This window comes from Festucalex cinctus, chromosome 18 (assembly GCF_051991245.1).
Source record: "Festucalex cinctus isolate MCC-2025b chromosome 18, RoL_Fcin_1.0, whole genome shotgun sequence".
Classification (NCBI taxonomy): Eukaryota; Metazoa; Chordata; class Actinopteri; order Syngnathiformes; family Syngnathidae; genus Festucalex; species Festucalex cinctus.
This window is the reverse complement of record NC_135428.1, coordinates 8,236,238-8,251,445: the sequence shown is the minus strand read 5'-3', so window position 1 is coordinate 8,251,445 and position 15,208 is coordinate 8,236,238. Positions and strand designations below refer to the sequence as shown.

The window sequence follows — 15,208 nt, the reverse complement described above, 5'->3', positions numbered from 1 at the left end:
TAAACAGCTGCTCAATGTCACACAGGACGTGACTATTTAAGGAATAGTTCGATGAAGATATTCAGCACAGCAATGATTGAGTTCAATTTTCTCAGATGCTTATTTACTTGTAAAAAAGAACAATCCTTAAAATGGATTCTTAACAATGGTTGACATGAATTGAGCTCTTTTCAGAGTGTCCAGCAGCGGATATGACATCAATATTCACGTCATCATTCCACCATTAAAAGCATTTAGTCAGCTCCATCCGTCGTACTATGTACTCTTCTGAATTATCTTGCATTCATATTAGAATGCATAACATTTTCTGTGCCTTCTATGGACTACCTAGATTTGTGCATCACGCCAGTGCACATCTATCTGGCCAATCCACCCTCCATAATAAAAAGCTATATCAGGTTTTGAAACGTTAAGAAGCGAAGAATTGCACAGGGCACTAAGTCTCCCGCATACTAGTTTAGCCACAGCATGACAATGGGCTGCTGTCTGCTCCGTGGTCACCACTTGAATCTAAATGAACAGATTTGACTTTCAGGATATTGCCAAAAAGTCTGTCACAGTGCCGACACGGACAAGGGCCTCTCCAAAACAGAAGGTTGAAGAGAACACAACCATTGATGTCGCCATAACCCCCCGATTCTCAGAGCCTGGGAAAGAGGCGACAAGAATAACGGGTAAACAAAAGACCACATTTTTAGGGCAATAAGATCAGGGGGGGGGGGGGTAAATAAAATAGAGTAAATGAAAGTGCAGAAAGTTTCATAGCTCATTAATTTATGACTATTTGTACTTTGCCTTCATTGAAAATCCCCCCAATTTTTTTGACAATAATATGTTCTATACAGCCCCAGTGGTCTAAATATGGTATTCTGGTTAATATTTCATTAGTGGAATATCAGTTATAAGCAGTAAAATCCAGCAGTTTATATCCATCTCAGGGGTGCGGCCATTTTGCCAGTTGCTGTCGACTGAAGATGACATCACAGTTGCGTAGGGCTCAGGCAACGACCAATCACAGATCACCAGTTTTCTGAAGCTAAGCCGTGATTGGTTGTTACCTGAGACCTGAGCAACATCGATGTCATCCTCAGTAGACAGCCTGTGGCAAAATGGCCGCATCCCTGAGATGGATTAAAAAAAAAAAAATGTCTGGATTTTTGCTTCATAACTCTATTTCACAAATGTAATATTAATCAGAAGGTCATTTTTAGAGTAGTGATGTTATATATAAAAAATTATTGTCAAGAAATGTTTCAGGTTGACTGACTTCCACTTGAACCACTATTGTGATCTGCTGTCATGGAGATTGAAAGCTCACAGTCAACATCCACTTTTTCTCTCTATGCTACGACATTTCTGCTTTAATGTACATTGTTCCAAAAGTATGTTTTATCGGCTTTGGCTTGTGAAATTAAGATCAACACAGCAATAACAAACCGGGCAAAGGCTTTCGAAATGATCATGCAGTTCAAGCAACGTGAACCGGGTGACATTAGTATAGTAAGCTTTCCAAAAATAAATCTGACGCTACAAAAATTTGCTGAGCATATTAATGAAGGGTCAGTTAGGGAAATGTAAAATTGTTTCTTTATGTGGTAGTAGGCATTCCTACGAAGAGTCTACTGTACACTGGAAAGCCTATAAACAGCACAATGATGATTCAACGACGTCTTGTGAGTCACCATTTAATTCTGTGCTATGGAAATCTCCGCGCCAGCATAAATTGGGAATAAGAGTCGAGTCATTATCCTGTGAAGAAATCCTAAAGTTAGTCCAAAAATGTGTCCTTGGCCTACATAGTTGTCTCCTAATTGCCTCTGGGATAATAGCATTTATTAAAAAAAAAAAATCATAATACTTTTTGGAATACAGTAATTACCAGCAGGATTTAACACCCCAGGGGGCAAGCGTAGTAGTGGCTGAGTCCAATTATTTGGATATATCAGTTAAAACACGAGATAACCGCCTACGGTCCAGCCTGTCATTGTTTGCTGCTGCCTGCACAATCGAGTGAAACTGGTAAAACAACTGAAACCATATCAAAAGCACTTATGCATTGGAAATTATTAGCTATGGGTAATAGCAATCAAAAACCAATGTTAATATTTCCTGACAATACTTGAATTTTACTGTACTTTATATATGTATAATTAAAGGGGAAGGTAATGGTTGTGAAAAAATGTCAACCTTGTTCAAAGTTTTAGAGAAAGCGGTTTTTAGTTACCCTAAATTGAGTTAGCATTGGTGAAATGCCAAACTTCATCGGAAAGACAGAAATGTGTGGTCACAAATGACCACATTTATCCCCATGGGGCAATGCAGGCATCCTGCAATTGTTTATGACCCTCATTTGCACTTATACAGGAGATTTGATTGGCGAAACATGTTCCAATTACAGTATATGGAAAGCAATAGTTTCCATTGACTACTTTTTTTTTAGTTCGACCACAAATCCGTTCTGTGTCGATGGCCAAACTTGGCTTTGATATAATTTCAATTACTTTTAAAACGCAATTTCCAACTGATTGAGTTCCGATACAGGTATATGTGAACTAATTTGTTCCAGAGTCCAGTAGATTAGCATCAACTGTATGTGTAATTTAAGTAACATTTTTCATTAATGCAAGCAGTTATGCAGTCTAATATTAAACACCAAACACTTTATTTTGCTCACAAACAAGCATCCTATCAAGTCAAGAGCAATGGAACTAACCAGGAAATGAAAACCTGACAAAATAACACAACATGACACAAAAATACTTGAACACCGCCACAGACTTTTCACCTTAGAAGAGAATCCATTTATACTGGTTCTTATCCCTAATCTTCCATTTGTGTGTGCGGCGGCAAAAGCAAAAGTTGTTTTCTTGACATTGTAACATTTAAGGTCGTAAAAATAGTTCCATACGATCACAAATCCTACTAGAGTGTCACATAAAAAGTAGAAAAGGTTTTTTTTTCAGTGAACTTGACAGAGGACTCTTTTTGAGCAGTCTATGTGGGAGGCCAGTGGGGTAAATAGTATTCTAATATTTAATGTAACCGAGGGAATGCATAAAGCCGCATTGAGCTGGATCAAGTACCAGTATTAGAGCAGCGGTATTTATTACTGTAAGCTCTCAATCATATATCTTTGGTTCGTGACGTTTCTTTCAACGTGAATATCTTTCCATGCTTTCATCTTGTTCATCTTTTGCAGTTGCTTGTCCCATTCTGTTCCCTCCTCTCACTTCCCCTCTCAAATATTCTGCTCACGCACAACTGCGGCAGCATTTCTCCAGTCCTCCCATTAATCCACACCACAGACATCTTGGTCCACTGTCTTGTTTCTCCAAGTCTGGGCCATTTCGACAGAGAGTGCTCACTGCTGGCAATACAATGAATAGTTCATATACTAAGTCCATCTAGATGACACAAATTAGAAAATGGGGTTCATAGTCAAGGTTTAGAATTTAAGCAGTATGCAAACAATCACTGAACCATGCAGGCTTAGTTAGCTCCACAATTTTGTCCTATTAGGAAAAGAAAAGAAAAGAAAAAAATCAAGCATTCCTCTAGCTTTTTTTTTTTTTTTTTTTTTTTTCTTTCCTGATGGTTCTGGTCAGCACGTGTACTGTACGGAATGTGGTCCAGCCGCCTTTGAGGCATTACTGGGCAGTTTCAGATGGAAAAGCTGCTTTCGCTGTCACTTTCTGCTTCGCGAACATGGTTGGAGAGGATTAAATAAAAATCCCTTATTTCTTCCATTCTTTGTTTTCATGTGCGAATGGAGACGGTTGTATCAAGGTTGACTTTTTGCCCCTGAATATTTATCAGTAACTAAATTCTTGGATATTTCTTCTATAAATCACTAAAGGGAAAAAGTACTGCAGATGTACTATCACATTTTAACCAAGCATAATATTTCCATAACCATTACTGTAACTTTTCATTTATCAGAACGCACCTGACTTCATAAGCAGTTTCATTCAATCAAAAACACCAACCCAGAGTGAAAGGCACCAAGAAAATCTTACACGATAAACTTGCTCACAACTCTAAGTGCAGTTCATAGCCCAACGTGTGTCGTCACTTTCTCACACTCTATCTTTACCTATTAACACCCAGCAGGATATCCTTATTAAATGTTCTTGCAGTTAGGTGGACTATAAACTCTCACTGTGAGAGGACCCGTCTATAAAATACAAGGCACACAAATTTAGTTTAGAAATTTTTACTTGACAATGTCAGCAAAACAGTCTGTGGACCAACTGTCAATGTGGAAGAAACTTCTAATAGCTTGTATCAATCAAATCAATCAATCAAATATGGGTATAATCAGGTTTCCAATTCCAATTTTTCTATGCTATTTTTAATGTTAGCTCATTTCAATGGCAAAATTAATGCACTTATATTCAGCAACTTTTGGGGGGCTATTTTTAGTAATATTTGCAGATACAGGACGTAACCAACATTTGGGCCATGATACCCTTTAAATGAATAGGTAGAAGCCAAACAAGCAGAGTTAAAGATTAAATTACTTAGAATGACCTACTCTAGCAGGGGTAATGTGATAGGAAGAAAAGGATGTAATTGCCTAAACTACTTTCTTTACTGGCTTAGATGATTCACTACAAGAATGCAGCCAAATTATCAATATTAACGCATCATCTACTGACGATGCCCCTTGGGCAGAGGAAGCATGTCAACATAAACACAAAGCCATCTTGAAATCTGACTTGCTCCAACTATAGTTAACCAGACTCAGCAGAGTACAGATAAAACAAAAAAAATTATAGGTAGTCAAATTTGATTTTGACTATCATCTATATCATTAGCATTTTTCAATTTCTTGAAAACAAAACAAAACAAAAAAACAAAAAAACAGTGCTTAGAAATTGCTCAAAACGCCCTATCAGCCACCCTCCGCATTTAATATTTCTTTCAGCCTCCACTCCTGCCATTTCAAACCCTGCCTTCCCTCCAACCAACACCCAATCACCCCCACCCCCCTCATTCATTCACTTAATTTTGAACTCCGCATTGGTAGACAGGCAAAGAGGGTAGCTCCATGGTTACCTGGCACCAGGCCATCTCATTACACTGCCAATTGATTCTGGCCTGCCGCCATGTCCGCTGCCTCGCCCCCCCACTACCCCACACCATCCAACATCTCTGCATCCCAGACTGTCTGCAGCACAGGGGATTTCAACACACAGGAAGGGAAGAAGCAAAACCGCTTCACAAACATACAAAAAGCTCAGCTTACACTCGTGTACAACAACTGACATAGAAAAAGTCTACCAAAAGCTTTGTTTGGAACACAGATTATGTTACAGATTGGATGCCATTCAGTGAACATTTCAACAGTTGCTCTAACGCCAGCCACCAACGCCAAATTTTATCATGTAAGGAAAGGCATAAAAGTATTCAGTAATGCACATTACAAAGAACAAATCATATTAATTCAAGGGGAAGTCAACCCCACCCCCAAATTCTTGATAATATGTTCTATGCAGCCCCACTAAATACGGTATTCTGGTTAATATGAGTTAAGCAGCAAAAGCAAGCAGTTTTTATCAAAATGAGAAAGCAGCCATTTTACCACTTGCTGTCAACTGAAGATGACGTCACAGTTGCTCAGGTCTCAGGTAACAACCAATCACAGCTCAACCGTGAGGAACTGTGAAGTCATCTTTAGTCGACAGCAAGTGGCAAAATGGCAATCCCGTGAGATGGATTAAAATGGCTGGATTTTGCTTCATAACTCATATTCCAAAAATGTAATATTAATCATAAGGTCATGTTTTGACTCGTGAGGTCACATATATCATATTATTGTCAAGAAATGTTTAAGGTTAACTTTAAGTTGAATAAATAAACTAGATTATCCATCCATCCATCCATCCATCCATTTTCTTGACTGCTTATTCCTCACAAGGGTCGCGGGGGGTGCTGGAGCCCATCTAAGCTGGCTCTGGGCAGGAGGCGGGGGTACACCCTGGACTGGTTGCCAGCCAATCGCAGGGCACACAGAGACGAACGACCATCCACACTCACAAGCACACCTAGGGACAATTCGGAGCGCCCAATTAACCTGCCATGCATGTCTTTGGAATGTGGGAGGAGACCGGAGTGCCCGGAGAAGACCCACGCGGGCACGGGTGTGTGTGTATATATATATATATATATATATATATATATATATATATATACATATATATATACACAAATTACTACACATCTGTGAGCTCTAACACAGCTCTCACACAGACACAAAAAATCTCCAGGTGACTTGACATGGCATTCCTTGTAAGGATAAACTGAGCAAATACGACGCAAGTCCTACGTTTTGGTTCAGATTGATATTTCCATAAATTATCCTGAGATAAGCTTCATAGCAGTTTTAGACCAAAACACAACCCTTATATGGTGTTCCTAATGTCTCCACTGTCTGCTACAAATAATCTTCTGCAACTTGGAGCCAAAGTCTCACTCAGATGTCTGGATCAATGTCTAATGAGTCATGTCGCCCATAGAGACTGAAGCAGTAAGTGCAGGGCAGCTTCACTACTCTTACCGAGCATCTGTCTAGGTGACTCACAGTTGGTACAGTAGCTGCCTGCTCCTTCCTTCTGCCGCAGCTGACAGATGCGGAGGTCATGGCCTCTAGTTCACAGGGGATTTTAGAGGATCAGGAGTCAAAGAGAATATAAAGCCATACGACAGGAATGTCGACTGGGTTTTCAGTATCATCTCCATTTCTTCATATTTCAATGAGAAAGCTCTGAAAGCTTTGGACATATGTGGAAAGACATCATCTTGAAGATCGGCATCGGCTTGTTATGGTTGATTTACCAGCCCGTCAGATAAGGAATATGATGCGATGAACCATAGAATGTGGAGAACAACCATGTGTGATATTAGATTGAATGTTGCTGAATTTATGTATGATTGATATATACCCCACTTCTAAAGCAAAACTAATTAATTGCACCACCATTTGCATGACCAAATTCAGAATGAGTTTTATTCTTCAGAGAGCACTTTAGTGGAAATTTTTGTAGAACAAAAAAAAAATAAAATAAAAAATAAAAAAAATAAAAAGCATAACTTAAGCAAATCAATTAAATAAGATCCGCACAAGGTCATTCATGAATAAAAACAGCCCCCAAAAAAAAAAAAAAAATCACGCAGTTCTACTAAGTATGGCTGCTCAATTAAATCTGTCTGCTTCACAAGCAGAAGAGCGTGATAAAAAAAAAAAAAGTTAACCATTAACATTGAGACTGTTATTAATTTTAATAGTTTATTTCTGCAATGCATTGCTAACCTACAGTGTCAGCCTCATATGCTTATGATCCAAGGTCATCCTGTTTTAGTGGGAGTACTCGAGAACACTGACTTTTTAAAAGTTTTGTACAAACCAAAGTACAAATAATGCCTGCCACTATAATGTATAAAGCAATACAATCAATATGCCTCAGTTGACATTTCGATCTCAAGAGATAATTATATTGACAAAGTTCAGAAGTTTGAGTGAGTTGCATATACAGCATACTGTAGTATTTGAGATTTGAGACAAAAATTGAATGATTATCTGCGTTTTTAATGACTTATCCAATACACCTTAAAATACACAAATGACAAACTATTGCAAAATATGCTATAATGATATAAATGACAATGATAACAGTATCTGCCTGTGTGTTTCATTATAAGAATGGATAGATATCATTTTACAAGGTGAATCAACATTTACTCCCCATCACCAATGATGTGTTCTTATCACAAAATAAAACCTACTGTATATCCTCTGCTATTTAAATCTATTTTCTCACATTATGTTCAATGACTATTTAACATCATAATTGTTGTCCCTATATTGTAAGTTGACCTTGCTACACACAAGCAGTTATGCTTATTTTCTCAAATAATGCTTCCCAAAACCTCAATGACCTAAAAACGGCAATAAGACATTTCCAAAAGCAAGTCTGTGACTCCCCATCCTTGGGCCCCTTTCCTGTACATGTGCACGGGTTGTTTAAGGACACGGTGAACCAGGCTACCCAATCGAGGGAAGGGGCCAGGCAAGGGGAGCAAAGACAGGATGGCCAAGTGGAAGAATTTTCATGGAATCCAAAGCGCTAAAGCCGTAATGCGAGGGAGGGCGGGGGAGCTCTGGAAGAAAGAAAGCACATTGGCTGATCTAAACAGAGTGGGAGGAGCTTGTTGCCCGGGAGGAGAGTTGCATAGGTTTGTATGTGTATTTGGCGGACCACTATGACAAAATACAAGGTAAAGATGAGAGGTGGTTTCTTTTTCTGGATGATAAAATAGATTATAGAAATACATCCAATCACACTTTCACTCTCAGGGGATGAGAACGGCCGCAAGGACACTCTCCTGTTGCCCCCCACCCCCTACACTACACCGCCCACCCCATCCCTTGTTACCTTGTCTCCCCCTTTCCAACATCCCACTCCTGTTGCTCCCCCTTTCTGTGTGAGTGTGTCTGGGTCCTGCAGGAGAGGCTTTGTCTGTGAATACTGGAGTCCAGACCAGCTCACAGGGGCCAGATCCATGAATACCCACACTGTTAGAGCTGCTCTTTCACTTCACACCACTTTCTCTACTGGAATGCCTGGGCAGTGAGGTAAGAAACACACACACAAACACGCACGCGCACACGCACACTAGACACAAACTGAGTGAGTCATGCAGTGATGAAAAGCCAGTGTTTTGTGTGTGAACCCTCTCACCCTGGACTCACATCCTGAGATCCTTTCTCCTCCATCAGTCCCTGCCAAGTTCTCCCTCTAATTAAAGACTATTTGGTCCAATAGCAGTGGGCCAATCTCCCCCAGACCATGCCTCATATCCAGTACGGAGAGGTCCCAATAAGAGCAGAGCCTCCACGGAATGTGAGTGACTGAGGTGATTAACAACTTCTCAGGGTTTCTAATTCCTCTGTTAATGGTGTACTTAGTGTCAAGATCAATGCTAACTGACAGAAGACAGTCAACCAAATATACTTATACTATATACTAGTACTATATACTATATACTAGTCTTTTTTGGCTCTTTTGCATTAAAAAAAAAAAAAAATTCAAGGTTGGAACAAAACTGCTGAATAGCAAATGCAAACCAACGTTGAATGCAGTGCTTCATTTTGCATATTTTTTCACAAATATCAAGTCACTCAAAATGTTGGTTATTCCATTATCCATTCAAAATCTGCAAAAAAATAAATACATTATTAGGTCTACTCACATTGTAGTATAGCACAGTATAAGGCCCAGTGGAAGTGCAACTAAGCTATGTCTTCCATCTAGTGGTGAGTGATGATATGACAACTTAAAACTATAAAGTGGCACCTCACTATTCACAGGTGATGGGGACCAGGATGGCCCCCGAATGCGAAAATCTGAATTTAAAAGCCAATCGACCTCCGAGTTACAAAATCCCATCTGCATCAGCATTGATGCACACATTAAAATTTATCACCTGTACCTACATCTCCTGAATATTAACGTTCCAAATTTGAACAAAAAAGGGATGAAAAACTTTACAATCTTTATAATTTGTTGACTCTACAGACACACTCTAGCCTTTCTCTGTTAGTTATGGTGATTACAGTAATGTAGTAGGCTGCATTCTCTCTCCATAAATTTGGATTGGAAAAGAAACATCAAGGTTGGAAAGTCTCCCTTCATAAAGCTGTGAGTGATGTAATAGACACTGGGCCCTTGTAGCATCTAGTCTGTGGTCACTCATTTCAATCTCAACAAGCCACTCCATTTTGGACCTCACTCTCGAGAAGTTGCGTCACCTAGACATTTTCGTAAACAACTTATGAATTACTCCAGTTTGGAAAATACCAACTATTACACAAACATTAGCAGACTGTTACTGTTGTCTGCTGTGGAGGCGGATTAAGCCAGCCAGCGATCTGTGTCTATGAGATGCCACTAATTAGAATGAGACCCAGAATGAATGCAGAGCAACAAACAAGTGCCAATTAACTTTCTCAACTTGCCCTTCTCGGGCAATAATTGTTCAATGACCGCAAGTTAAACTCAAGTAAGAATGGTGGCACCAACATTAGACAATAAGTGGAACCTTTATTCATAGGTCCTTAAAGGTTAAGTACTGGTTATTGGTATTTAGGAATAAACATTATCCGTAACAGGAGTCCCAATGCGCTATATAAAAAAAGAAGTCCAGTCTAGTCCAATGTGATCTTTTAAGTTGGTGCACGAAAAGACAGCTTGTAATTGTCAGTTCCAAAAGTAATCCTCTGTATTTGATGTTCAACCATCTCAATATTACACTCTGGGTTGTATTTTGCATACATATGTATAAAAAATAAATCTCTTTAAGGTTCACAGTCTCATTAAGATGGCACATCTGTGCGTTAGCTACTTGTCTCCATTCCTATTTTGCTGCAGGTAGTGGAACAAAAATATTTGTTAATGATTAGGTAGGCCTACTCTGTAAATAATTCATCAATGCACTGGTGAAAAAAAAAAAAAAGCTGTTTATATTTGTCTAAAATGCTGTATATATTTTGTAAGGGCTGAATAATACATCTAAATCTATATAATATACTACGCAAATAACTGTAAACGCTCTGTGTAACGGTTTCATTTTGTCAATAGGTTCCATTAATGACTTATCTCGCTTTTTCTAAGAAAGGGCATATAACTCCCATCTATCAAAAACTGACCTTAGAGGTTTTTTTTTAAAAAAAGAAAAAGATAATTATACAGTATATTACTTCTCTTTACAAGGTCAGTAGCAAAGCTACTGTATATGAATCAAAGCTTCCTCTTCAGGTTTTATCAATGGTTTGACATATTGCCTTAGTTTGAGAAATCATTCAAAACGGTGATAAGCAATTATGAAAAAGAAAATTTTACAGAGAAAGAGAGGGGAGAGAGAGAGAGAGAGAGAGAGAGAGAGAGAGAGAGAGAGAGAGAGAGAGAGAGAGAGAGAGAGAGAGAGAGAGAGAGAGAGAGAGAGAGAGAGAGATTTGGGGGGTGGGGGGTACATGGAGTGTTGACACCGCACCATTCTGGTTTCCTGTACTATTGTGTCTGTGTTTATATGACTCAGTTGCACTTTCACTTGTGGTGAGGATATTTAACAACTTTGTCATTTAATCACACCACCCAGCTTGATTTACACTTCATCCCATAACAGTGAGGCCCCGGGTGCAGTACAGTGTGTCTGTGTGTGAGACTGAGAGTGAATGATGGGACGTGGGTGTGTTTGGGTCTGCTGATTACAATTCTAAGAGCACAGGAATATTGTTATTGTTGTTGTTTTTTTTAGTATGATGTCGAAGTCGGGCGACCCCATGTTTTTTTTTGTTTTTGTTTTTTTTTGTTTTTTTTAATCACTGTGCCCCAAAATCCCTGGTAAATCCCCCCCGCCTGTAAACTGAATACATTTAGCAAGCATGCAGGTAAAGTATTTATTGTAGTATCTGCATCTGATACGCAACTTAGAAGATCATTTGAAAGGGGGAAATACAGCTTTTGTGCAGCTGCAGGATTTGGTTTATCTGCTCCCCTCACACACCAAGGTAAATCCAACAGTGTCAAGTTAATGATGTAATATTTATGCTTCATCATGTTCAAAGCAACAATGTTGTACAACAGGCTACTGTTTAAAAAAAACAAAAAACAACAACAACAACAACAACAACTAGAATGGAACTTACAAACCTTGTGGAAATGATCGCACATTTGACATAAATAACAGAACTGCTGATCTGGAATATGCCATTTAGCAAGTTTTATATGATATTGTCCTTGCGTCAATAGGCTATCTTGGCATAAACCTTGTTGTTTTGGACTTCCACATGTAGTTTCCTCTACACTCAAGGAGATAAACATAGCCTGCACTAGAAATGAAAAGGCAATAAACTGTACAGAAATAGTCTTCACACACAAACCCAAATCTGAAACCCAGTGACATTCAACACGATTTACTGTTTGAAGAATTAAGTCTTGGAAACAAAACATGCCTCTCAGTCACCTGTCAATTTGTGTGACATCATTACTAGCGTACACAAAATAAAAGAAAGGTAAAACTACCACTCTTAACTCACAAGGACTCTTGTATAAAAGAAAAGTAAAATAAGACTGAGGGATCAGCAACAGCCTTCTAGATGATGCCCACGCAAGACAACAGTGTTGTTTTTTTTGTCTGTAAAACTACATGACATCCACTGTTATGCAAGTGAGGTAGGTTAGCTCCACTGCAGAGCAGAAAATCCCTCTCATTTCAAAATGACATTTCCGAAGTACACACGTTATTTTTCACGACGCATAGTATGGCAGCTACTTTTTGCACGTAAAAGCTACTAAGACTCTCGCAATGTGTTTAAGTACAGAATAATGATCTCACTGGACATATTTTAACTGTAAGCCGTTTATTTTCAACTCTGCTCTTCTTTTTTTTTTTTTTTTACAACTGCTGCTATTTTGCTGCAGTGTGCCGTGATTGGCCAAATGCACGAATCAAGTCACTTCAATGCTGTCAGGATACGAAGTACTATTGGCTGGTGCTCCACCTCCAATCCACTCCTGCCAGCTCCCCATATCTACCAGGCTTCGGTGGAGACGAGCAGGCATGCAGATGAGTGCATCAGGTGGGGCTGCTTTCCTAAGCAGGCGGAGGAGGAGGGGCCACCCAGGGCCACCCAAGTTATTGTATCCTCAGTTTGAGGACAGTGGAGCAAATTTATTAGCTTTTTAATCCCCATGCCGTATTTTCACTCACAGAGGGGCCCGAGAAAGGATGGCTGGGAGAGTCCAGCCACCTGTGCTTCCAGCGTACATAGCAGAAGCTATGCCACTAAACTAGGTCAAATGGAGATCGAAAAAAAATATATCTGATAAAGTAGGGGTTGAGTTTTAGTATAGAGAATGTTATGTTCTGATATTCAGACGATCGCTCCATGTCAGTACTAGAGATAACTATATGTTTAATCAACCAGTCAAAAGCAAAATGTGGGCCTCATTAAAGTCCAAAACTCTTAATTCAGCACTCGCAGGCTAGACACTCACTCACTCACTCCAAGCTTGCTTCGGAGCTCCTAGGAAAGCTCCGCAGTATTAGCAAAGCTTGCCAGCATCGCACATAGACCTCACAATGACACCGTGATAAAAATATGTGGGTCAGGTCAGCGCTGTGAGCCACTTCAAGTGATCTGCTGTCATACGCTGGGGATAAAAATAACACCAACACTACATAGACAAAACAAATTCTACAGACTTGTGTTTGATACAGTGAAGCGAAGCACCAAATCGGACAAATGACAGACAGTGGTGTAAAAATAAGAGTCAAGTCTTGGGGATGATTTCCACCTACAGGACAGCCCAAGAAGTGATGCCTGGTCTGAACTTACCGGTGAGAAAATGGCTGCTGCTGTTGATCCACTTCAGAGGTTCATACAGCCACCTATGCAGAAAAGAAAAAAAAAATCATAACTATCTTGTAAAATGAGAAATATATTGTTTGATAATGTCATCAAACTGTAATGCTAGGAATGTATTGACCGGGGCAGCGCATTCTCTCGCACTGATATGGAGATTTTTAATCAGAGTGTCAGTTTAGCAGATTGAGGTCAACATTCGCCTCTGAGTGTTACATAACCCGCTATATGGCCCCGTATAACAGTATTACATCTGAGACTGCAGTTCAGCCAGGAGTCACGGCGCTGAAAGGCAGGCTGATGCAGACGGCTGCACTGCATGCCCCAGGGTTTTCTTATAGACTAATTATGATTCATCCTTTAAACATCAGTTTAGCTCCTCCCTTTGTATGACCAATCCTTCCAGCAATTGTTCAGATCCCCTTATTTCCTTTACCGCTGCACTCAACACACTTTCACTTCCTCATTAAACTTAAATGTGACAAATTATCAGACATGCATTCGGTTACACAGGAAGATGGATACAATAACAGACGGAATGATTTATGGGTTTTCTGAGGATCATAGTCCATATTGGATTAAAATATAGACCCATTGATTTGTGTTTGGCACTTTTTTAATCGTCCTTGCCCTGGAAGGGTGGGATGTCTGAATTGGTTGCTATGGCACCAGACAGCTCTTCATTTCCTCAGACAACAACTAACTGTGATTGTTGTCTGCGTATATGCAAGTGTGTGCAATTGTTCACAAGAGCGATGCAGACACGTGTGAGGCCCAATCAGGTTAGTTTGATGAGGTGCAGCAAAGCGATTATGATCAGAACCTACGTCTGAATTACTGGAAAATCACCGCAGATGATATCCACTTGGTATCACATCATCACTGAGGGAAATTGGGCGCATTGTTAGAAAGAGACCCTTTATTTTTTCATTCGCAAGGTGTCAGGAAGAAGGCATGAATAGTATCAGATCGCTCAATGATCCTGGTTTAGTTTTTTTTCTTTTTCTTTTCTAACTGTGTGTTGGTACCTAGTCGCATCAGAATGAGTCTGCATGGTCTCACAAACCCTACGCTGCTGCATTCATCCATTTTGACCTGTGAGTCTTCCTCCATCTAAACTCCAGCAGAGGGCAGTATCTGTTATTTTTTCCCAGACTGTAAATTCATGTTTGTTAAAAAAATTCATAAAAATAATAATAATTATTATTATTATTATAAATAAATATATATATATATATATATATATATATATATATATAAAACTCACATGGAAAATAAAGATTTTCCCCAGATGTGCTTTGTTACATTTTATGAAAAACACATTATTCCAAATATAACCGTGCAACATCAAATATATTTAATTGTTGAAAGAAATTGTTCAGGAGTTTGCAAAACACTTTCCATAAATCACATTCCAAAGTGCAGACCATCACCAGTGAAAACAAAGCAACATGACATGGACCTTTTTTGATGAACGTACAGTCCACATTAGCAACATTGAGACTGTCAATTCACGAAAAACATAAATTATAAAGTTCTCACCTTTGTTTCATTACAAAACATGATATTTCCCATTCATGCTGAATTTAAGGAGATCAAATGATAAGGAAATTTTTTTTTACTTACATGTGAATCTACTGCAATATAGTTGTCCTATTATTCACTACCTCGAAAGATGAGATGCACAAGAGAGAAATGTTGCACGGCAAATGTCAAAATTATTCATGAATTCTACAGAAAGTACATGTAGTCACTACTGAAACTAAGTTGCTGCTCTGACAG

At 39.1% G+C, this 15,208-nt stretch overlaps 1 protein-coding gene across 1 annotated transcript in view; it reads right to left on the bottom strand.

Annotated features, from left to right (window-relative positions):
- LOC144006459 (uncharacterized) overlaps positions 1-15,208 on the bottom strand; it is a 34,443-nt gene that overhangs the window by 6,774 nt on the left and 12,461 nt on the right. Inside the window, exon 4 of the mRNA XM_077505314.1 lies at positions 13,400-13,452. Coding sequence (XP_077361440.1) covers positions 13,400-13,452 — 53 coding nt within the window. The remainder of the gene's footprint in view (positions 1-13,399; positions 13,453-15,208) is intronic.